General features: G+C 43.1%; 1 protein-coding gene across 2 annotated transcripts in view; it reads right to left on the bottom strand.

Moving 5' to 3' along the window:
• Nucleotides 1–18,127, bottom strand: part of KIF27 (kinesin family member 27) — a 35,859-nt gene extending 17,732 nt beyond the window's left edge. Inside the window, exons 1-9 of one of the 2 annotated variants that reach the window (XM_069961795.1) lie at nt 17,917–18,127; nt 14,497–14,865; nt 10,485–10,685; nt 8,176–9,131; nt 6,059–6,202; nt 3,116–3,319; nt 2,153–2,343; nt 649–710; nt 364–519 (exon numbers count right to left, since the gene is read on the bottom strand). In XM_069961795.1, the coding sequence (XP_069817896.1) occupies nt 364–519; nt 649–710; nt 2,153–2,343; nt 3,116–3,319; nt 6,059–6,202; nt 8,176–9,131; nt 10,485–10,685; nt 14,497–14,865; nt 17,917–17,935 (2,302 nt within the window). In that variant the 5' untranslated portion in view covers nt 17,936–18,127. Of the gene's footprint in view, nt 1–363; nt 520–609; nt 711–2,152; nt 2,344–3,115; nt 3,320–6,058; nt 6,203–8,175; nt 9,132–10,484; nt 10,686–14,496; nt 14,866–17,916 lie in introns of both variants that reach the window. The other variant, XM_069961794.1, reaches the window with a different exon arrangement.
• Between the last annotated feature and the right edge of the window lie 7,824 nt (nt 18,128–25,951).

The following is a 25,951-nucleotide window of genomic DNA, read 5'->3' as shown; positions in this document are numbered from 1 at the left end:
CCACCCTCCTCATCATTAGGAATGATCCAGGAACATTTACTGCTGTTTGAGCTTTGCACAGGTGTCTTAACGATCCAGCCCATGTTCATTATGCACACAGGTGGGGAATAGGAAACAATCTGCCTGGAGCATTCCTAATGATGAGGTGGGGAGGAGGGACAGAGAGGTTGTGCCAGCCTAATGCATATACAAGTGTAAGCCCCAGCCGTTAAGAGTCGCATAATGTAAAAGGCTGTATAAATGTGGTATTCCCACATACAGAATAAATGACAACTTCTCTTGCACAAGTGTTTAGTACAGAGAGAGCTGTCACTCACTACTGGGCTTACATTATTTCTATTATAAACATGCTTGACCACTTACTTGTCTTTGCTAGCTCATCGATAAGCTCTTCTTTCATTTTGATATTAATGGTCAGCTCCCTCAACTTCTGTCTTGCCTCAGCAAGTCGGAGTTCTGTGCTTTTTAGTTTCTTCAGGTTAAGACTTTGGCTTTCTTGAACTGATGTAATGGCAGTTTCTGGAACATAGGCAGCAATATACAGTGATGTACATGTCTCATACAAATATTTTACCTTATTTTTGTGATCTAAAATCGATATGACATTACCAGACATATCCTCTCTGTTGGTGGATAATTGCTTCGTACCATTATTCAATGTCCCAGCTTCTGGTGCCTGCCTACGGGTCCATGTCCGATTGATAGAACGTCTACAGTAAAGTCAACAACCAATGGACTTAATTTTATGTAAATGCAAACAATTCATTGGTAACATTTTTGTGACTTTATTCTTTAGACAAATCTGATACATTATGCTATGATTAGTGCAGGGTTCTCTCTTTACATTGCTGCGTCACATTTATTGTAAGTTCCTCTGAGAGTTGATGGTCCAGGGGATACAACTAGACTGTACTAAAACAATGTGTAAAAACAGATCATTTACTGGGGAATTGCCAGTCAATGTTTGATGTGACCATACAGCAATATATAAATCTCCAATTAATCTCCACCACGTTATAGGTGTAGCCAGGAGGAAGAGACATTTGATACCATGGTGCTCAACCTGAAGCAACAGGCATATCACTCATCTGCAGAGGACCATTGAACACATAGGGGGATTTATTAAGGGGTACTATTAAATAGGGCAGTATAGACCCACTGACAGAGTTTCTTTAAAGTGTCATGGTCATTTCAAACAACACTGCAGAAATCAATAGTACAAGTAAATAGGATATAAAAAAAAACCTCTGAAATAGATCTTATTACAACAACATGGTTGTATTCCCTCCCAACTTCTTACCTGTTCAACACTAAGGACCCTATCACACAAGACTATTATGGTGCGAAAAACGATAATCAGTTTGTGTAATTGTTGATTACTGATTTAGATCTGAACCTAAAATTATCGTTAATCGTTCGCTGTAATTCCACATTTGTTCACTCAAGTTCTGCATTTTTTCACTAATCATTCAGTGTAATTGCACATGGTTCATTATTTTGCTGGGATCAGAAGGAGTAAACAATCTTAGTAACGATCGTATCTAACGACCATCTTTCTGTGTAATACGTTGAACGATTTCAGGTTAACGATAAACAATCTCGTTTGCAAATGTTTCTCGTTAGCCGTTGAAAATCGCTGTATTAACAGGATAGACTGCTCAATACTGGTCTGGGAACTTCTGAAGGGTTTCTACAGTGAGATAGGATTATAGGATCCTGTTTTTAGTGTCTTGATAGTGTATAGAGGCCAGCATATCAGCTAGGTTGCATCCACACTACAGATGAGCATAGGAAAAAGTGGACACAGATGTTGCACTGTGCTAACTAGAGATGATCGAACAGGGCCGAGGTTCAGGTTTGTACGAACCCGAATCATTGGCATTTGACTCCCGCTGCCTTCCTGTTCCGTGGGGAAGGTGGAGACAGCCCTAGTACCGCCTGAAAAACAGGAATACAGCCTAGGTAATAGGCTGTATCCCTGTTTTCCAGGCGGTACTCGGGGAAAGTGCCATATACTGATAGAATAGCCAAAACTAGAGCTGCTCTACATGTACACACATACGGGACAGCTTAAAACTACCCAAAGTTAAAGTTACACTTTAAAACTAAAAATGTTTCATCAAGTGTAAATGACAATCGTAAAGTTCATCACCTAAATGGAGACTTAGGAGGATTAGTCTTCATCTTTTTATCTTGCTTCTCTAATTCCTCATCACTGTGGTCAGAAAACTTTTCATGTGAAACTTCATCTTGTTCTTCTATTAAATCTAAAAGCATCTGGCTACGCGTTCGAAACCCTGCCACCACTCGTTCCAAGGAATAGGAAGGAGGACTAGTGCGCACCTAAGATGGGAGAAAAAAGAACACAGTACTATTTAATGAAAATCATATTGTACTTTTACAGAATTCTATTACTGTCCAACACACAAATGAATTATTGTCTACAAATGTTACAGAGAACACAAAATACAATGCTATAATTTGTGGAATATCTTGATGGCATTACCACAATGCTCTCTTCTTAGAATTTTACTGGTTTTCTTTTACAGGTTTAGGCTGGGTTCACACACTGTATACTTCAGGCAGTATTTGGTCCTCATAGCAACCAAAACCAGGAGTGGATTGAAAACACAGAAAGGCTCTGTTCACACAATGTTGAAATTGAGTGGATGGCCGTCATATAACGGTAAATAACTGCCATTATTTCAATATAACAGCCGTTGTTTTAAAATAACAGCAAAAATTTGCCATTAAATGACGGCCATCCACTCAATTACAACATTATGTGAACAGAGCCTTTCTGTGTTTTCAATCCACTCCTGGTTTTGGTTGCTATACAGCCTCACAAATACAGCCTCAAATATACATAGTGTGAACCCAGCCTAGGGCTGTATAATAACAGATCTATTCTACAAATGTAAATCTAAAAAACAAATATCCAACAAGTCTTTGTATTCTAAAATGTTGCCCAATCCATTCATTCAGGTTTAAAGGGGCTCTGTATATTCCATCCATAAGCACTTTCAGTTTTCATTGAACTCCCAGTTATATCACTTTTTTAAATAGCCACAAAGAGATGGCCAGCACATGCCAGAACATAACCATTCCTTATTACCTTCCTTGGCTCCGACTGGTCACTGGACTGTCTCAAGCTTGAAGACAACATCTGCAGTTGGTGACTCAATGGGACACTGTGAGGTCTCTTAGACATCAAGTCCTGCACCTTTATTGGACCCTCTTGCGACTGCTTTTGTAAAAAGTCTTCAACCTTGTATTTCAGCTCATCGATAAGGATTTGTTGTTCCACAAGTTTTTCTGTCTAAATCGGGTAAATTTATATCGGTTACAGATTACTGCATGGAAAGTTTAAACACAACTTGTATGTTCTCCAGACACATTCAATCTAGTATTTCTATTGCTTGGGAATATATTGATACCTGAGAGTTACCATTTTAGGCAGGTACCTACGCCAAGCAGTGCTGACAGTATCTAGGTCTGTTCACTGCTGATAATCAGCCCATGTAAAAAGGCCAGCAATAAGCCGATGAAAAAGACGGCTTTTGTTATTCGGCTGATGGCATATTTTGTGTGGCCATTTAAATTTCGCTGATCTGCGCTTGTTATCGAGGCAAAGTCAAGCCATATAAAAGGGCTCTTACACTGCGTAGAGACACGTTGCTTTGACAAAAGCAATGTTAACACCAAGTTGTCACATTTCTATAAATTTCTAGAACAACAGAGAAATGGTACAACACAGATATAAAAGTATTTCTAAATAAATAAGAATATCAAAAAGTTTTTTTTCCCAGTAATTTAATTCAAAAAGTGAAACACCTATATTATATAGAACGTATTCATGAAAGCAAAAAAAGCTGCTGCACTCACCTTTCAGCTGAACACGGAATGTTTTATTGTGTTTACACACATAGGGAGGCACCAGTAGGGTGTGAGTAACAGTCTGTTTTGCGCTTCTGAGTGCTTCTACGGTTCTGGATCCGCAGAAGCGCTCAACAGCGCGAAACAAACTGTTACCTACTGTTACCTACTGATGGAATAAAGCATTCCATGTTCAGCTCACTGGTAAGTGCAGGTACTTTTTCTTATTTGTGAATATGTTAGATTTTTACTGCAATTCAGCTAACACCACCCAGCTTTCCTTGATCCTCTGACTCTCATGGACATTCCATATTATATAGAGTCATTACAAACAGAGTAAACTTCTTCTAGTGTTCATTTCTGTTCATGTTGATGATTCTGGCTTACAGCCAAGGAAAACCCAAAATTCATTATCCCATAAAATTAGATTATTATATAAGACCAACTGTAAAAAAATATTTAACACAGAAATGTTGGCCAAATGAAAAGTATGTACAGTAAATGCACTCAATACTTGATCAGGGCTCCTTTTGTATTAATAACTGCATCAATGTGGTGTGGCATGGAGGTGATCAGTTTGTGGCACTGCAGAAGTGTTATGGGAGCCCAGGTTGCTTTGATAGCAGCCTTCATCTTGTCTGCATTGTTGGGTCTGGTGGCTCTCATCTTCCTCTTTACAATACCCTATAGATTCTCTATAGGGTTAAGGTATGGCGAATTTGTTGGCCAATTAAGCACAGTGATACAGTGGTTATTAAACCAGGTACCAGTACTTGGCAGTGTGGATGGGTGCCAAGTCCTGCCGGAAAATGAAAATTTTATCTCCAAAAAGCTTGTCTGCAGAGGGAAGCTGCACTAACTTTGTTCTTGATAAAACACAGTGGATCTACCCCAGCAGATTACATGGCTCCACGAACCATCACTGAATGTGGAGATTTCCCACTAGACCAAGCAGCTTGGATTGTGCCTCTCCACCCTTCGTCCAGACTCTGGGACATTGATTTCCAAATGAAATGCTAAATTGACTTTAATCTGAAAAAACCCCCCACCTGTGAGCAACAGTCCAGTTGTTTTGCTCCCTGGCCCAATTAAGAGGCTCCTGGTGTTGCCTATTGGTCATGAGTGGCCAGACACATGGAATGTGACACTTGTAGCCCATGTCCTGAATATGTCTGTGTGTGGTGGCTTGTGAAGCATTGACTCCAGTATCAGTCCATTCCTTGTGAATTTCCCCCAAATTTCTGAATGGTCTTTTTGTAAAAATCCTATCAAGGCTGTGGTTATCCCGGTTGCTTTTGCACCCTTTTCTACCACACTTTTTACCTTACACTCAACTTTTCATTAATTTGCTTTGATTCAGTACTCCGTGAACAGCCAGCTTCTTTAGCAATGACCTTTAGGGGCTTAACCTCAATGACTGCCTTCAGGACATCTGTCAAGTCAGCAGTCCCCCACATGTCGCCTACAGAACCAGACCAAGGGACCTCATTAAGTGCTTAGGAAGCCATTGCAGTTGTTTTGGGTTAAAAATCCAATTTATTTAGATAATAATGTTGGCTTTTTCTTGGTTGTAAGCCATAATCATCAACATTTACAGAAATTAACACTAGAAAAAGTTCACTCTGTTTCTAATAACTCTATATAATATAGTGGTTTCACTTTTTGAAATGAATTACTGAAAAACAAAAAACTTTTTCCAGAGAAAAGAAAAAAGTTTTCAATTCAACTTGTGTCAGAAAGTTATACAAAAAAATAAAAATACAAAAGTTATACAAAAAAAATAAAAAATCAACTACAAGTACTTATCAGCTGCTGAATGTCCAGCAGGAAGTCCTGTATTATTTCCAGTCTAACACAGAGCTCTCTTCTGCCACCTCTCTCCATGACAGGAACTGTCCAAAGCAGGAGCGATTTTCTATGGGGATTTGTTAGTGCTCGAGACAGTTCCTGTCATGGACAGAGGTGGCTGCAGGGAGCACTTTATCAGACTGGAACAAAATACACCACTTCCTGCAGAGCATACAGCAGCTGATTTTTTTTTATAATAGACGTAATTCATCAATCTGTGTAACTTTCTGTCACCAGTTGATTTGTATTTTTTCTCTGAAGATCCAGTTTGGTTTTATGCGACAGGAGATATAACCAATAATATAAGGCAAAAAAGAAAGTGTTCATGCTGTACCTGTAGATTCTTACTGTGTTCAGCCTCTTCTAAAGACTTCTGGTAATGTTGATTTTCTTGTTGCAAGGACAGAATATTCTCTTTTAACTCCTTCAGTTCCACCTCCTTTCTGGCAAATACCTCTTCATCTGCTGCAAGAGCATCCTTGAATAAAGTTTATAAAAAAAAAAAAAATGAAAATAATTCTAAAAAACACTAGAATCTAACTTTCTACATAACAATGTTTCTTAATGGTGCGTTCACACCTACAGGATCTGCAGCTGATTTTCTGCAGCAGATTTCAGTTAAATAACTGAACACAGCATCAGATTTGATGCTGTGTTCAGTTATTTAACTGAAATCTGCTGCAAAAAATCAGCTGCAGATCCTGTAGGTGTGAACGCACCATAAAGGGGTATTCTCATCAACTAAACTGTTTAAAAGAGTCAGCCAATGCAAAAGAAAGCAATTTTGCAACTGCTTTTCATTATAAAAATTACACAATTACGTTGACAGCTTGTTGTCTAGGTTATGGACCACTGCTTTCAGTTCTGTGATTGGAGCTTCAGCTGGTGAGTATTCCTAGACAGCTTCTATATCTCCCACTCAGATCAGACGGCTCTAGGGTTAATTTAGCTCAACAATGCTACATCTGCCTTCAGTAAGCATCTCCAAGATGGAAATTTCTCTTGAAGTAGAGTAGCCAGTGGAAGTACATTAGATGCACAGGCCTTCCTTGACTCAGTGGTAATAACAATACTTAGATAGTTAAAACTATCCACGACTTTAAAGCGACTCTGTACCCACAATCTGCCCACCCCAAACCGCTTGTACCTTCTGATAGCTGCTTTTAATCCAAGATCTGTCCAGGGGTCCGTTTGGCAGGTGATACAGTTATTGTCCTAAAAAAAACAACCTTTAAACTGGCAGCCCTGTGCCCAACAGGCGTTGCCTAGGTTGTGTATGCATTAGGCTGGCACAACCTCTCTTTCGCTCCTCCCCGCCCTCCCGCAGATTGTCTCCTATTCAGCAGGGCACATGGGCTCCTGTGCAATGTTCAGACAGGAGAAAATGTTCCAGTGGCATTCCTAATGATGAAGAGGGTGGGGAGGAGGGACGGAGGGGTGGTGCAAAGTTAGGGCACAAATATTCTAAGGCACGCCCGTTGGCCACGGGGCTGCAAGTTTAAAAGTTGTTTTTTTTTTAGGGCAATAACTGCATCATCTGCCGAACGGACCCCAGGACAGATCTTGGATTAAAAGCAGCTATCCGAAGGTACAAGTGGTTTGGGAGGGTCAGATTGTGGGTACAGAGTCGCTTTTATGGTGTGTTCACACCTACAGGATCTGCAGCTGATTTTCTGCAGCAGATTTCATTTCAATAATTGAACACAGCATCAAATCTGCTGCAGATCCTGTAGGTGTGAACGCACCCTAAGACCTTAAAGTGCAGTCATATCACCAACTTCCCACAAGGGCATAAGAGAAGATTTTGCCCAGTCACAGAAAGTCACTGAAATAAGTTCAATGGCTCCAGGGAGGGAGAACGACATATTGGAAAGATAGAGTATCTGGTCATCAGCATATTAGCCTACATTATCAACTCTCTCCAATATGAATACCTGTAACATCATTATCTTGTCTAAGAGGTAGGGCAGGAGACCCCATGATCCCACAGTGAACAGGACACACAAAATAAAGGTTGTTTTCTTACCTTCATTCTTAGCGCAGTTTTTTTGCTAAAACTTCAAATGCTATGTAAGTTAGTCTAGGACTACCACCCTCAGTGCACCAATCCGCCTTGCCCATCCTGATGAATATTAAGGCAGCGCTTGATATTACTTTGGTGCTCATCTTAGCACAGCACCTAATGAATATCCATGAGCAGGGGCAAGAGGGACAGATTGGTGCATGGAGGGCAGTAGTCCTTCAGTGCATCAAACCATCTGATTTACATATCAATTAAACTGGAGATTTAGCTAAAGTGGTGCCGAGGATGAAGGTAAGAAAATTACCTTTATTTTCAGCATTCCATGCACTATGGAAGCATAAGGTTCTCAAACCTACTGTTAGTTTCAATTTAAGTTATGACTACATGCATTATGTGAAGATGATATCAACATGTCTGTGATACAATACCTGGCATTTCTTCAGTTCCCTTTTGAGCTGTAGTATGGTGATGTGATGTGGCTCCTCTCTGCTACCAGATACTGCATCAGTCACAGCAGTCACATCACTTTTTAGTTCCTCTGCCATAGCTAGCCAAGTCTGAAGTCTATTCTTTTGGGATTTTGATAGGCCAGACATTTCCTTAAGTTCATACAACAGCTCCAAAGCTTCTTCGGTGCAATGTCGATGGTTATAGCATTCCAGCTGATACTGTGCAAGCTGCTCTTCTAGAGCCCGGACCTTAATCTTTTCTTGGCTCCAGTCTTGAGACACCTGGCTTGTTCGACTTACCCTACTGCTCTGCTGGTTTTGCAAAGCTTCTCGGAGCGCCTTTATTTCCAGCTCCATTTCATCTATTCTATCCCAGTCAGGGTTATAGTTTACAATTGGCTTGTTTTTGATATTTCTGGCTCGGTTGGAATACTTAAGAGAGTTCAAAGATTCATCAAAGTCAGAAGTCGAAGGACTAATGCATGTAATCATGACTGTTTTGGCATTTCCACCCAGGGAATCTTTAAGAATGCGAGTGATCTTAGCATCTCTGTATGGAACATGTGCATTTTTTCTCTTTGGATCAGCAAGTGCACTTATAACATTGCCCAGAGCAAGCAAACCGCTGTTGATCTGGATGGACTCTTTAAACCTTTCTCCAGTGTTACCAGTTTTGGTTACTCTTTCTGAGCCTGCAAGGTCTACAAAGTGAAATTTTGAGAAGATCATCTGGGCTGGCTTCTTGGATCCATTTTCTGTAACGCCGATGTTGGTGTCCCTTTGTTGGCATATACTTATAGTAAAAATTGCATGAGAACGGCTGGAGCGTTCATTCATTTGCGTTGTACTAGTGTGGCGGACTGCACTGCCAGCTTCTAGAAGACTCATGACTTCATCGGCACTCTCAACTTGGCATTCCTTGGCACCAACGATAACTGGAGAGACCGGGACAAAAAAATGCTTCACTATATATCTAGAGTAGCATAGATCTACAATTCAAAATATATACAGTATTTTAAACAGTATATACAATATATACAGTATTTTAAACGAACAGTGGTCTTTCCTGGGTATGTAAGTAATAAAAAACGGGATCTTGGAACAACTATTTAAATAGTGCTGGACATGGGTAAGTCTTGGAGCCCTGTGTTCATGTGATATATGCTGTATCTATGGACGATTATAAATAAATGGAATTCATCCAAATGTTATTAAGACTTGAGTGATTTGTCCTGATCGGCATTATTCAAACCTTTGGTCCACAATTACCGTTATTGCTTATTTATAGGTTGAGAAGTGTAGGGATTGGGGTGGATCACCTGTCACAGGTGTTTTTGATATTTTAGAGTGGTCTTTCTAGACCATTATACCTTAAAATCATTTTGAACATACAATGTCACATTCATTCAGGGCTGGTCTGTGGCACATGTGATTGTCTGGAGGACCCAGCAAATCACAAGCCACAGTCAGTGCCGTGCAATACTTTAAGAACAAATAGACCCAGTAAGCGTTGAATTACTAAAACTACAGTGCTAGAGGTCCTGTACTACTCACACTCTATGGCCAGCCTGGGCCACACTGAGCTGCATCTTTGGAGACCAGGTGACAGCAGCTGAAACACCTGTTCTCAGCAAAGTAAGTGATTTACAACTACTAGCTACTGATTTTCATAGGTAAGGTCTATACCAGTGATCTACTTATTTTGGAGGCTGCAGAACAAATTTGCAATAATTACTACAAAATAACATTGTAAGGCAAAATCTGCATGGAATTTCCATGTTCTTCCCATGTCTAGATTGTGGAACTGGAGTACCTGTAACCAACACAAAAATATACTGTATATGGTATTAAAACTGCAAGCCCTATTAGGTACAGGAACCAAGGTAAATGATGACTATATGGCGGCCATATATGAATATTTATTAAAAGGGATATGGGAGAGCAGGAAAGTTCCTACCTAGTCTGCTCTCCAGCGCTCCACTTCCTCCCTCCACCTGTCTGTGCCTATACTTCCGCCGACAAGAGGGGGCCTAAGCATGTTGCAGACATTGTGTGTGAGCGAAACCATGCCTGCACAATGTCCAATAGCAGTCCGATGTCACCGCAACATCAGCCATTTGATCACTGACCACAACATGCTCCCGCCCCCCTTTCATCTGTGGAAGTATCAGAATGGACAGGCAGACGGAGGAAGTAGAGCACCGAAGAGCAGAAAAGATAGGATCTTTCCTGCTCTCTGGACATCCTTATTAATATATTGTATTTAGAATCCATAACAGTGTTGGTACCTGTGTTTCCCTTTTCATCCTCCCGGATGTGTATATCTTTTACATTGGTTTCCAGTTCCAGGAGGTCTCTCAAATCTTCCTTGTACACTTCTATGTAGGACACTTTGACAGTGAAGTCAATGTTGTGATGTTCAGAGATGGTCTGGAAAAGTTCCTGTATGGCACGCGGTATTATACCCTTCTCTTCATCAGCAACAGAAGCTATAAATACAGTAAAACTCTTGTTACATTACGAAGGTCAGTGACACAACATATGCAGGAATAGTAGGCATTTTATACATTCTCATTTTTCAAGGCTCGGTATCAGAACATCTACAATGTACTCTATAGCAAAGCCTAACGTGACAATTCTAAAGCACAAGCCTAAAGTGTACAAACGAAAAGTTATAGTGGGCTTGTTCCTGTAACATGCTGCCCTTACATGGGATAATGGATATCGGTGAAGGTCCTTTAATGCAGTCAGATGCCCATTATGAGTGCCAATCCACTGTGTAGTAAGTTGATCAGTGCATCTCAGTTCCATTGAAGTGAATTGAGCTGAAATGTAATACCACATACAACCTGGGTACAGGGGTGGTGATATTTTTGAAAGAACGTAGCTGTGCTTTAAATAATCCTGGATAACCTCTAATGTATACATCACAAAAAGCTGTTTAACCCCTTAAGGTCAAAGCCTATTTTCGTTTTTGCGCTTTTGCTTATTCCATTTTAAGTTTAAAAGTCCATAGCGCTTGCATTTTTTCACCTAGAGACGTATATGAGCGCTTATTTTTTGCGAAACCAATTGTACTTTGCAATGACAGGCATTATTTTTCCATAACATATGCTGCGAAACCGGAAAAAAATCATTTGCGCTGTCAAATTGAAAAAAAAAACTAATTTGTTTTGATTTCGGGGAGTTTTGCATTTACGCCGTTCGTCCTATGGTAAAACTGACTTGTTATGCATGTTCCTCAAGTCGTTACGATTACTATGATATATAACATGTATAACTTATATTGTATCGGATGGCCTGTAAAAAATTCAAACCATTGTTAACAAATATACGTTCCTTAAAATCGCTCCATTCCCAGGCTTATAGCGCTTTTATCCTTTGGTCTATGGGGCTGTGTGAGGTGTCAGTTTTTGCGCCATGATGTGTTCTTTCTATCGGTACCTTGATTGCGCATATACGACTTTTTGATCGTTTTTTATTACATTTTTTCTGGATTTGATGCGACCAAAAATGCGCAATTTTGCACTTTGGAATTTTTTTGCGCTGACACCGTTTACCGTGCGAGATCAGGAATGTGATTAATTAATAGTTTGGGCGATTACGCGCGCGGCGATACTAAATATGTTTATTTATTTATTAATTTATATTTATAAAATGGGAAAAAAGGGGGGTGATTTGGACTTTTATTAGGGGAGGGGATTTTTTATTAATAAAAACACTTTTTTACTTTTTTTTTTTACTGTAACTAGAAGCCCCCCTGGGGGACTTGTATATAGACAGCACTGATCTCTCATAGAGATCAATGCTGTGTATATACACAGCAAAGATCGATTAGATCGGTCATAGATTGCTATGGCCTCCTGCAGGCCATAGCAATCTATTGCCGAGTCGGGATCAGCGTCATTCCGACGCTGAGGCCCGGCATGGGCAGAAGAACGGATCTCCCCCCGCGATCGCATCGCGGGGGGGGAGATCCGTCCCACTAGACACCAGGGATGTGTTTACCTAAGCCTCTAAGTGCAGCTGTCAGGTTTGACAGCTGCAGTTAGAGGCTTAATTAGCCGGCGCGGCAACGGGACCCGCGCCGGCTAATAGAGGCACTGCCCGGCTGCACGTGTCAGCCGGGATCAGCGCCGTTCAGAGCGGGATCCCGGCGGGACCCCGCTCTGAACACCCCGAGCGGCACCATGACGTATCAGATACGTCATGGGTCGCTAAGGGGTTAATGGAGTCATGACCAATAAGTTACAAAGATGCCTTTATAACCTATGGGTGATAGATGTTACTGGAAAACTAAGACGATTCTACTTTTACACCAGTTTGCTAAATCTCCCCCTAAATGTACACAAACACTATGATGTGAACAGGGACTGTTTTTTTTTTTTTAAACTAAAAAGAAAAAAAAAAGCACAGAATAGCTAGTGATGGACCAAGTCTGTGACAGATGGCTCTATTATCATGTATCCCTGGAAACAATAGGGACCGACACAAACTCCTGCCCTCAATGACACCACAGGGAACACAATAACCTGCAGATGCTGGCCCAAGGAGGTACCACATGCCAAACCATCCCAAAGCCAGCAAGGAATGAAAGAGACTTGGCAATACACATTGTATAAAAGGTGTGCTCAATGCAAAACCTGTGGCCATGACTCATAATCATGTGACCTCACTATCCATATGTGTATAAAATGTGAACAAAATAATTACAGAAGAATTGTTTGCGCGGGCCTTTGTTTAAACCAGCTAAGATAGAATCTTTTTTTTAAAGGTGTGAAGAGGGTGATCAGCCGAGCAGCGACCACTTACTCATTCGTTGATTGGAAACTGCAAGGCTGTATCAATAGCACAGCTACTGACCCTGCTCTATATCAATAGTGCTGTGTTAGTGCTGGTTCAGAGCAGCTGATCGGAAACTGCAAGGCTGTATCAATAGCACAGCTACTGACCCTGCTCTATATCAATAGTGCTGTGTTAGTGCTGGTTCAGAGCAGCTGATCGGAAACTGCAAGGCTGTATCAATAGCACAGCTACTGAGCCTGCTCTATATCAATAGTGCTGTGTAATGGTGCGTTTACACGAAACGATAATTGGCCCAATCGTACGGTTAACGATGTCGGAGTAACGTTTTTTTTTTCATAACGATCATCGTTTAGACGGTACGATATATCGTACGGAAAATCGTTTTGCGATCGCTTTGCGATCGCGCCCGCAGCCCGGCCCCACCGCAGCCCCCAGCGCCGGCTTGATCGCCGGCACCGCCGCTCTGATTGCCGCTGCCGCTCCGGTCCCCCCCGCCTCCTCTTCAGCCAATCAGTGCTCCTCTTCAGCCAATCAATGCAAGGCAGCACTGATTGGCTGAAGAGGAGCCGTTTGAAATTCCCGGCTCCCCTCTTCAGCCAATCAGTGCACTGAAGAGCGGAGCCGGGGATGTCGGAAGACCTGCTGCGAGGAGCAGGTAACGTATGCCCGCGGGCCGGCGGGGGGGGTGGCGATCGGAGCGGAGGTGATCGGAGAGGGGGTGGCGATCGAGCCAGCGCAGGGGGCTGTGGGCGGCCAGACTATCGCGCGATGACTGTTTACACGGAACGATCGGCGAATTTGATCGCCACACCAAATATTGGTGGCAGCAGAGGGGCCCATGTCGTCCATTACTGTTGCCATGGTGTGTAACCAAAAGAGTTTAACTTTATTTTAATAAAATTGTCATCCTCCGGAGTACCTCCTTATGACTGGTATTTTATAAGCCAGTACACATCATCTCTGAACTTCTTTTATGCAGGTTAATTGGCACAAACTGGTCAATAAATGACTCTGCCAGGACCTTGCATAACATGTGACATTCACATAAATCACTACAAGCCCAACCTGCACCTTCTTTTTCAGAATAACTAGTGCTGAGCAAGCCCAAGTGCTTGTTAATCGAGTCCAGCAATGAATGAGCAGTGCCACTGAAATCAACGGGAGACTCAAGCATTTAACCAGCTGCCCCCTTACTCATCGAAGTGGAGGGTGCCGGGTTAACATATTTCATTTTTTTTGTTCAAATTTTTGTATATTTTGTCCCTTGAAGGGATGTTTAAATGAAATATACAAAAATTAGAACAAAAAAATAAAATACGTTTCTGCACGAGATATAACCAACAATTGTTCGGCCATTGGTTTTTGAAGGTGTATGGCAAGCTGGCCACATTTACCCGAGCATTCGAGCACCACGGCTCGGTTAAGCATCAAGCACCCTCAACACCAATAGTAACTGATGCTGACAAGAAAAGACAACATGTATTTTTAACATACCAACATGTCCTCCGCCAATTGTATACGTCTTTCCCGATCCAGTCTGTCCATAGGCAAAGACAGTGGCGTTGTAACCTTCAATTAAAGACACTAACAGTGGTTTTATACAGGAGCTGTAGACGTCATCTTGGGTGGCGCTTTTCCCAAAGACATGGTCAAAGGTAAAGACTCTGTCCTTTCCAATGATGATCTGCTGAGTGTTCGGGACGGGCCTCACACATACTTGATGCTTATGAAGAATCTCTCTGGATAGGAGAGGACGGATTCTTACTGCCACCTTCACCGGAATTTCATCCATTGTGCTGGGGATAACAGAGCTGTTTTCCACTGCACTGAGCCAAATCCTTTCTTTACAAGTTATGACATTGTCTGGAATAGCAAGAATAACAAACTGTAATAGACTTTACACTTAGTAACAACATCAAGGGTGAACGGCTGGAAAGACGCGTACTAAGACCTTCACAAGTAACCATCTAAGAAATCCTTACATACAAGTGTCCTTTTAAATCCTGGAACTTCTCACAACTGCCTAGTTATAAAGACTACATCACCTACATAAAAAACATTTATTTCTATTTTGGTAGATGTATGGATTTTCTGTGGATATTTATTATGCAGAAAGTGGTCAAGATTTCTACCTATCCCATCCGCTTTGCTGCTCCTACTAAGGGTATATGCACACTACGGAATCCCAACGGAACACCCATTGCGGATTCCGCAGCTTGCACCAGCTCGCGGACTCTGGCGGTTGCACGCACCTCCACTGCTACCACAGACTCCATTCTAAGGTTTGACAGATTCTGCCCTCCACCCGAAGAATGAGCGGCTATATTCGTAGCAGCGGTGATGGGCGCAACCTCAAGAGGCCGCGAGCTGCTGCAAGCTGCGGAATCTGTGACGGGTGTTCCATTGGGGTTCCGTAGTGTGCACATACCCTTAGTCAGTAAGATGGCTTCATATAGGAGCTATACATTAAGGGTCTTTTTAGAAACACAGATTTCTCAGCCATGGGGGGCCACAAACGAGCACCAACCAGCCCCGCTGCTAGTGATCCGATGTCTGGCTCTCCAGTTCTCATGCCAGCTGTATCTTCAGGTCCGGCCTCCTCTGCCTGTCAGTCATTCCTGAGGAGATGGGGCCTGAAGTTGTAGCGGCGGTCGGAGGAGCAGAGAACGAGATGCCAGATGACAAGCAGCGTGGATGTAAGTAGAGACTGCTGCTTGTGATCTGGAAACTGACGGCACAGATCTACACATATCCCTGCTGTCAGTTTCCCTTTATCTTTCTCCCCTCTGTATACAGAGGAAGATGTGATCAGCCAATAATAGGTTGCAGGAGTGTTTCTAGTCACGCTTCCTGCGGATGATCGACTCGTGTAAAAATGACCATTAGAGGGTGTGATCCGACCTCTCTGACAAAGCAGGGACAACCACAGGGTGTCCACAGGAAAGCAGAACTGGCAAGGTTATCCTATCAGTAGCAGTTCACACATGCATGCCGCCTCTTGCTTCATTTTCTAAATCTGCTGATGCAGTTGGTCCCCATGTTTGGGGGACCCCAGTGGTTGGACACAGCATGGTCAGACAGTTTTGCATGTCGTCCTTGTCCAATAACTGTCACCAATCACTTGGCAGAAGATGGTGCCAATAATTATTTTTACAAAACCTTTCTGTGAAACTTATTCATTGGGGGCAGCAATAGAGAAAACAGGCAAATTTACTATAGCAATTGTGCCATTACAGAGCGCTGCATTATACCTTACTTTATAGCAATGAAAGGCTGTTGACACTTTTACTGGAAATCTGTCAGTACTGAGCCCTTCAAACGTCTGACAAATCCATACGGAGGAGGTAAAGCATAGATATGGTTCCAGCCATCACTGCATAAAACAAGACAAATATAAGGTTTTGGGCCCTGTTCCCTGGAGACAGATGCTTAAAGTGAATGTACCATCAGAAGCACTGGAGGTGGGCCGATCCACGCCCAGTGGGAGGAAACCCCTGCCCCTCTATGACGCGGCTCCATTAGAATTAATGAAGCCGTATCATAGAGCAGTGCTTCTCAATTCTAGTCCTCAGTCCTCACCAACAGGTCATGTTTTGAGGATTTCCTTAGTACAGGCATGTCCAAAGTCCGTCCGGGGGGCCATTTGCGGCCCGCGTTCCGAACTTTTACGGCCCCCCAGGTATCCAGCTTGCTATTATCTGCCTGTGTTATAAAGCATATAGCATGTAGCATGTAAAATGGTCGGCCCTCGCACATGTTCACTTCATCAAATTTGGCACTCTTCAAAAAAAGTTTGGACATGCCTGCCTTAGTATGTCACAGGTGATATAATTATACTCAGTGCATCAGGTATTATCACTGGTAATCTTTGTATGGGATATCCTCAAAACATGACCTGTTGGTGAGGCCTGAGGACTGGAATTGAGAAGCACTGTCATAGAGGGTTGAGGTTTTCCTCCCACTGGGCGTGGACCGGCCCACCTCCAGTGCTTCAGTGTGGGCCTGATGGTACATTTACTTTAAAGGGAATGTACCATTTGCCCCTCTATGATATGGCTCTATTGATTCTAATGGAGCCACATCATAGAGGGATGGGGGTTACTCCCACTGGGTGTGGGTCAGCCTGCCTCTAGTGCCTTAGCCCGGGCCTGATGGTAGATTCCCTTTAATGCTCAAGTGCCCAGGGGTCTCTGTATGCTAAACACTTTCTAGTCCCTCCCCTATGCTCTGAGTGACAGCTCTAGTAGTCTCCTGATTGGACGCTAGAGCTGTCACTCAGAGCAGAGGGGAGGGGCTAGGAACGGTAGCACACAGGGCTCAGGGCAGTTAGCATGAAAGCTCCGCCTCCAGGGCACTTGTGATAGCAATGCTATAGTACTTAGGTAGTTTTAGGCAGAACTTTAGGTAACTTTTATGTTCTCTATCTGAATGTGCCAGGGGTTCTCACAGCAGCTGACATATGACCTATGTGCACTATATACCTTACATTGCAGCATCACCTGTACACACATTCTGACCTCTCCAGCAGGGGGCGCTGGTTTTAGGGGTCCCATCTCCCATAGTGCACAGGGGCCAGGCTTCACCTCACACTGCAGTCAGCACACCATCCCCTTTACTCCCATTGGGATTGTGTGGCACCTGCCGGCTATTAGTGACTGACAGCCGCCCCGTCCCCCGTGTCATCTGCCGCCATGTCTCCCTCTCCCTCAGCCACTGTCCGCTCACATACAGAAGGCTTTGTATGAGGGCCATGGGACAATGTGCAGGGGAGGTAGTGCGGCCACCATAACCGCCACAGGCTGGGCTCCATTCCTCTCATAAGTACGGCGTGTCAGTGGGGACACACAGCTACACAGACCGGCGGCTCACTACAGTACTGACAGACCTGCTACTACTAACTTATCATATACTTACCGCCCCCGCCGCCATACATGTGCCGGCCACTGTTCAGCGCTGTTTTCCTCCGCCCGTGACGTGATCGGCTTTTGTGTTTTCACTCGTCGTCTTGGTAACGAAAAAGAACGTTACGAACCGCCCGCTCCGCCGCCTGTCTACGGTAGCCTCAAGCTGTCAAAAGTAGTAGGAGAAATCGCCTCTTACAGCGCCCCTACTGGCCAAGTGTGGAACGTGCGGCGTTACGTTGCGATCGAGGGAAGGGGGGGCTGGATGTCACACACATGTGTTTTCTGTTACTAATATGCCACCCTGGTAAAGGGAAGTGTGGCTGACAATAGAGAGTGTGGCGGACAAGGTATAGACCCCCCTGGCACCTCTGTCCTACAGGGCAGCAGGCATTGTTGTGTCCTGGGTAGTGTGGAGCAGGTTCTGCAATGTTCTTGGGTCAGGAACTCTCTGCATTTGATTCCAAGCAGCTCCAGAGGTTGGCGGACTACAATTTTGGATCAAAATGTACGCGGATCAAAGCGGAGACATTGTAGGCTGGGTTCACACTATGTTTTTTCTGTCTGTTGAACAGATCTGTTTAATGGAAAAACTGAGGTTCACGTCACGATTTTATGATCCGTTTAGATCATGTTTTTTTTTTTTTTTCTGCTAAAAATCGCATAGAAACGCTCAATCGAACGTACCCATTCATTAATGTGATCAAAAAATATGCGGCCTCTTTCACACGTTCTGTGATTTTTCTGGGCCGCAAAACCTCTCGCTATTTTTTTTCTCCATGACCCGTGGAAAATCATCCGTATCCGTAAACAGTGCTAGTTTGCTTAGATTTGATGTTTTTTTTACGTATGTCACAGATGCCATAGACCTCTATTGGTAATCTGTACCGCAATCACAATCCGCACTAGGACATGTCCTTTTTTTTTAACAAAACAGATTACGGATCAAAATTAAAACAGACTGTGTGACTAGCCCAATATAAATCAATGTGCTTTAAGTTGAACCGTGATTACGGATCCACAACTGACACGACCCGTAAAGTTGTCCGTAATTGGCGATCAGTAAATTCAGTAAGCTATTCACACAGTCCGTTTTGATTTTCATCCTTAATCCGTTCTTGTACTAGTGCGGATTGTGGTAAGGATTACCAATAGAAGTCTATGGGATCCGTATTTTTTTAGGAACATCACATCCATGACATCCGTAAAAAAACACGCATTTTTTGTTGCGGCTAAACAGGGTTCTCCTATTTTATTTTTTGAAGCTTTATGGTACGTTCACTCTTACAGCTTATTTTCTGCAGCAGATCCGCAGCAGATTTCATTTAAATAACTGAACACAGCATCAAATCTGTACCATCAAATCTGCTGCGGATCCTGTAGGTGTAAACGTACCCTTAGGGTACAAACACACACACCGTATATGCAGCAGATCTGCAGCAGATTTGATGCTGTGTTCAGTTATTTAGATCTAATCTGCTGCGTATTTGCTGCGTATCGCAGCAGTAAATACGCTGCGTATATGGTGTGTGTGTTTGTACCCTTAATAAAGTAGATCAGCTTGAACACTGAAGTTGCTTTCATGTGTCTTGGTTGATACTCACAGACAGCCGTCACATTACATTTTTGATTAGGCAGCACCCAGGTATATCTGAGGAGACTAATTAAAGGTCTCACCCTAACAGTGGTGACGTCACACATCTTGATATTCACAGAAAACCAGGATACAAGGGATTATAAGAGTAATAATCCCTTGTATCCTGGTCTATTCTGTGATTTTATTTGTTATTGTTATTTTAACCAGATTCGTTACAAACTTTCTCAAAGTTCAGTTCGGTGACGAACCGAACTTTTTGCAAAGTTTGTAACGAATCTGGTTTGTTACGGTTCGGTTCGCTAATCCCTAATTAAGAGTACCGATCTGCTAAATCACACTTGCTTACTTACTGTTACACGGCTCAATGACTGAGTGGATGGAGCTATCTGATGAAGAGAGAATACACTTCCATAACATGTTATTGATAAGATTTTTAGGTGACAGCCCGTTCAGCCAAATAAATGATGCAGGAGACTTTTAATTCACAACCTCTTGTGCAACGTTTCGGCTGTAACTCAGCCTTTCTAAAGGGCTTCTACACAGTGTCAAATCCACTCTTTAAATACAAGTCACAGTAATCAAGTGTCTTCATTGCATCACGTACAATGACATGATGTAATTAAGACACTTGATTGCTGTGAGTTGTATTTAGAGAGTGGATTTGACACTGTGTAAACACGCATGAGAAAGGCAGTCGCGCAAGATATGAATTGTGGTTGTGAAGAGAACCAATCATGGCTTTATTTAAACATATTTTTTTATTAATATTTCTAAATATAATTAATTTTGCTCCTGCATTTTTATTTAATTTTTTTTTCTTGCCTTGTGCCCGCTCTTTTCAAAAAGAATCGGAGCGAGATGGAAAACTTCCGGCAATGCAGAGCGGGGAAAGACACCCTTGAGCTTTTGCCCGCCACTCCATCAATACACAATGATCTTGCACTATACAGTGCAAGACCGCTGTGTTTTTAGAACTGTCCCCGAACTTCTCCCTTAGTCTATTCATGTAGATACAGAGTGCCTTTGCAGTCTGTATCTTATACTTTACCTAAACCTCTGTACTGGTGCAATAAGGCCGTGTGCCGCCGTTCAGCCAATCACTGACTGAGATCGGACAGCCCCACGGTCAGTGATTGGCTGAGCAGGCTGTCACTCCAGAGATGAGTTTGTCTCAGGAGTCTAAGCAGGGTCCACAGAGGGAGGACACAGAAGGAGCACAAACATGCTTATTGTTTTATATGTACCAGCAGCAATATATTAAAAAAGGCAGACGGCTGGACCACCCCTTCAAACCCTACCTTCCAAATTTTTACATCCTAGTACATGCCCATAATCCTCCCTAAAACCTAAACTCCCAATTTTTATAGCATTTTTTTTTCTTATGCAACAATGCAATCTGCAGTGGTGAACTACACAAACTTGCATATCAAGAGCCAGTTCGGTTGACTCCTATTGTTACAGTCTATAGCTATGTTTACACCATCAAAATGACGGCCATTTGTATTGTATGGATGTTATTTTAAAACATGTTGTCATACGAATAATGGACATTATTTGCTGTTAAATGAAACGGATGTCATTTTAACGATGTGTTAACATAGCCTTTATTTGTTTTTTTTTAAGAAAAACGTAAAAAGTTTATTTAGGTACAGCAGGGGCACAATAGAGAATTAAAAATATTTTACTAATAATATCCATAGAAGAATTGTGGCACTCACCCATGTAGCAGTTAAAAAGCCTTTATTGTAGCGGCTCGGTAAAGAGGCTGACATGTGACTGGGCTACAGCCATTTCACGCGCATGCGCAGCGCGCTTCCTCAAGGCCCTGGACTTACTAGATCAGTTCATTCTCTAACAGGCTCTGGAAGAAGTTCCACCACGCCAGAGAGGCAGTGGGGTTTACTCAGTCTACTGGCGTCTGGTAATAGACTTGACTTATCTGAATTACCTGGTGAAGAAACACTTCAAAATGGAATCCATTCTTTCCGCCACAATGTCTATCCAGCAGGGAGATGTTTTGGCAAAGATAGACCTACGAGATGCCTATCTACATATCCCGATCCTCCAAACACACAGGAACTTTTTGTGGATAGCAGTCCACACCCGACAAGGAATGAGGCATCTTAAATTTAACTGCCTGCCATTCGGCATCAGTTCAGCTCCGCGGGTATTCACCAAAGTGGTGGTGGTCCTAGCAGCGGCTCTAAGGCTGAAAGGAATCTTTGTTACAACCTATTTGGACAACTGGCCCAGCACCTAGAAATTACCTTAATGTCTGACCGCTCACGGATTCCTTATCAACCACAAGAAGTCATCTCTAGTTCCGTCATCAAGAAGATCCAGCAAGAGAGGGTGGATGCTATCCTTATTTTGCCCCACTGGCCCAGACGAGCCTGGTTTCCACTTGCATTGAGGTTATCAGGGTGCTTAAAGCAAGTAAACCTACCCTGTCTAGATGGATTAAACACTTAATCAGATTTTGGTATTCATCAGGTCTTGAATGCCCCCCATCTATAAGAGCACACTCAACAAGATCAACAGTAGCATCATGGGCAGAATGAGACAACATTAGAAGATATATGTAAAGCTGCCACCTGGTCTTCAGCAACTACATTTAACAAGCACTACAGACTCCACACATTTGCCTCTAAGGGATCAGCCTTTGGCAAGGGAGTGATCCAGGGGGCAAGATCTGTCTAATCCCACCTCTTCATCATTGCTTTGCATTCCCATGGTGTGCTGCCGGAGGACAATCAGGAAGTTGAACATACCATAAGGTCATATTACTGTCTATAGTCTGTCATGCTTTTCCTGCAAGCAGTCTGCTCTTTTGTCTTCAATCCTATAATAGATTTCCTATTTTTGTGTACAGGACACTCTAGTCAAACTTTAGGCAACTTTATCTGCCTCCCACTACTCATAACTATAAGGGTCCTATTACAAAAAGCGATGTAGAGGATTAAATGACCGCAAAAGGCATCCCATTGAAACAGATAGCAGGCGGGATTCCACTCGGGCGGGGCTTCCACTCAGAATCTCCGCCTGTTTAGTTTGAACAGGCCCTAAAGACAGTGGCGTAGCTATAGGGGTCGCCATGGCGACCGGGCCCCTACGCTAGGGGGGCCCGCATGGCCCCCCTTGCCACTTCCTCCTGTGCTCCCCCAATCCGGGGGGGCCGCGGCAGGGGCGGGCTGGGCCGGGGGGCATATGCCCCCCGGCCCGGTCCCCCCGTGCAGTTAAATGGCCACGGCCGCCGGACCTCTTTAAGTTCAGTGAGCTTCCGGGTTGCCGGCCCTGGCCGGAAGCTCACTGATGCAGGACCGCGGCGCCGGGACTTCTCCTCCTCCTCGGCAGCTGACATGTGACGTCATCGCGTCACATGTCAGCCGCCGTGCAGTATAGAGGAGAAATCCGGGCGCCGCGATCCTGCATCAGTGAGCTTCCGGCCAGGGCCGGCAACCCGGAAGCTCACTGAACTGAAGAGAAGCTGGCAGGGAGATCAAGGATCCAGGTGAGGTGAGTTTATTTATTTTTTCATTTTTTACATAAATGTTGCGATGTGGGGGGCTGCACAAGGGGTCTATACTGTGGGGGGTTACACAGGGGGTCTATACTGTGTGGGGGGGCTACACAGGGGGTCTATACTATGGGGGGGCTACACAGGGGGTCTATATCTACATTATCTGTACTCAGAGATATCTTTGTGTTGTCTGTGGCGTTACATAGGACTGCAGGTGACCACTACATTATCTGTACTCAGAGATATCACTGTGTTATCTGTGCTGTTACATAGGACTGCAGGTGACTACTACATTATCTGTACTCAGAGATATCACTGTTATCTGTGGTGTTACATAGGACTGCAGGTGACTACTACATTATCTGTACTCAGAGATATCACTGTGTTATCTGTGGTGTTACATAGGACTGCAGGTGACATCTACTACATTATCTGTACTCAGAGATATCACTGTTATCTGTGGTGTTACATAGGACTGCAAGTGATATCAGGTGACTTCTCCAGGTTGCAGAAGTTCAAACTTCATTGTGCCCTGCTGACAGTTTATTATGGGAGTTTTGCAGCATTTGGCTCTTCAGGTTGCAGCACTACAACCCCCATCGTTTCCAACTGGCAGTTGATGATGAGAGTTGTAGTTTTTCAGCTGGAGAGTCAAAGATTGGAATACAATGGTTAGACAATGACACAGTACAGTCCATTCATTATAGGGGGCAGTAGTGCAGTACATGAGGTGGAGGCAGTGACAGGGCATTAGAACATGGTGGCACATTAGAATCATTGGATATAACGTTAGATATGACTTGCCTGATCGGGTGAGATGGGAGGCCCCAAGCTAACATTTTGCACCAGGGCCCATCAGCCTTTAGCTACGCCCCTGCCTAAAGACCTTCGCTATCTCACTTCAGCCACGGATACCGGCAGGTGCTTCAGAGATCTCCAGCAGGAAATGCTCACATCCTGGTATCAGGATCCTTTGTTATAAAAATGAATGAGAGGATCTCCACAAAGGGAAGACATGCATTACTGTAACCAAGTAATGATGTACCCTGGTGTCTGTGCTCAGGACTGAGGCACTGGCACATGTGCAGACTGACTATAATGCAGTGGATTGTCCTTACGGTTTCCATGGAATTTGATCTGTGTCATGTTAGGCTTAGGCCAGAGCCAGTAATCTAACTTCTGGAGGCCGTGAAGCATCTGGCCAATTCAAAATATCACAGGAAAAAGGTTATCTATTAGTGTGTTATGGTCCAACAGAATGTCTTCTACTGCATCTAGGCAATATCTTAGATGATGTACAGAAGATCTCCTTTAACAGCAAAGACTAAGACCATCAGCATGGATTCAACAGGAGATGGCAGAAGCTGCACCTCTGCAGGATGCCGACTTACTAATAAGACTAGTTATGGTGTTACCTATGTAAGAAAAAATCTTGGGAGTCCTCTTCCTAACAAAACCTACCATAGCACACGATATTATCATCATTCAACAAGATTCTATTGCCAGCTTGGAAGCTAATGGAGAAATTAAGAAGGTCCTTCAGTGTTCAGGGTGCTTTAAATAACAGATACATATGGTGCCAGTGGGAGTCTCTGAAGGAATGTAATTGGCCTAGTCACTCTTCATTTGCTGCACAAAAGCTTCCAGTAGGGTTACAGTGCTCAAATACATGTCTTACAGTCATTGTACCATGGATGTTGTTCACTATTCTGCCACTGACTTATGGTGCATTTACACAGGCAGATTTATATGACCAATTTTGGAAGCCAAAGTCAGGTATGGACTTGAAAAGACAGGGAATGTCAGTCTTTCCTTTATGACCTGATCTCTCTGTGTAAATGCACCATAACAGATTTGTTAAAGTGTTCAGAAATATGAAGCAAGAACTTCTGGCATCTTGTAAGAAGGTTCACTAAGGCTTCACTATATTTTATTTTGGTATAATTATTAATTTTATCTACAAGTTGGCTGGAAGAATTTGTAGACTTCCTTCAAACATTGCACACCCATTGCCAGTTCAGGATAATCTAGGACGCTGACCTTCACTGTACTCAGTGCAGAACCACTTTTTTTAATCCTATTCTTGGCAGATTATACCAGTATAAATTATATTCCAATTAAGTCAAGAGGACGCTCTAATTGTGTCCATGCAGGAAAGTGCTTTGTGCTCAAGATTGGTGTTTATTATTCGTTAGGGTCCTTTAATATTTATCCTCCCCTTGCTTTTATCTATAAAAATCCCAGCTGTGCTGCATTAGGACGTAGAGGAAAGAGAAAATTTGTCTTAGGCTATGTTCACACACAATAATTTTGGTCAGTATTTTTCAACCAAAATCACGAGCGGACTGAAAACACAGGTTATGTTCATACTCTAAGTTGAGAGGATGTCCATTACAATGGCTGTTTTGAAATAGTTGCCGTTATTTGTCATTAAATGGCATCCACTCAACTGAAAAGAGAAGTCCGGAATTTTTTTTATTAAAGTATTGTATTGCCCCCCAAAAGTCATACAAATCACGTGAATACACATTACGTGAAATGCTTTTTTGCCTGCACTTACTACTGCATCAAGGCTTCACTTGCTGGATAAAACGGTGATGTCACGACCCGACTCCCAGAGCTGTGCGGGCTATGGCTGCTGGAGAGGATGATGGCAGAGGGATGCTCAGCGTCCCCCTGCCATCATCCTCTCCAGCAGCCATAGCCCGCACAGCTCTGGGAGTCGGGTCTTGACATCACCGTTTTATCCAGGAAGTGAAGCCTTGATGCAGTAGTATTCCCATAATAAGTGTATATTGGTGATTTGTATAACTTTTGGCGGGCAATAAAATACTTAATAAATTTTGCCTTAAATGCACTTCTGGTTTTGGTTGCAAAATACCGATCAAAATTACTGTGTGTGAACACAGCCTAACCTGTAATTTTGTCCAA

The sequence above is a fragment of the Dendropsophus ebraccatus genome, chromosome 3 (assembly GCF_027789765.1).
Source record: "Dendropsophus ebraccatus isolate aDenEbr1 chromosome 3, aDenEbr1.pat, whole genome shotgun sequence".
Classification (NCBI taxonomy): domain Eukaryota; kingdom Metazoa; phylum Chordata; class Amphibia; order Anura; family Hylidae; genus Dendropsophus; species Dendropsophus ebraccatus.
This window is presented reverse-complemented; position numbering and strand designations above follow the sequence as displayed.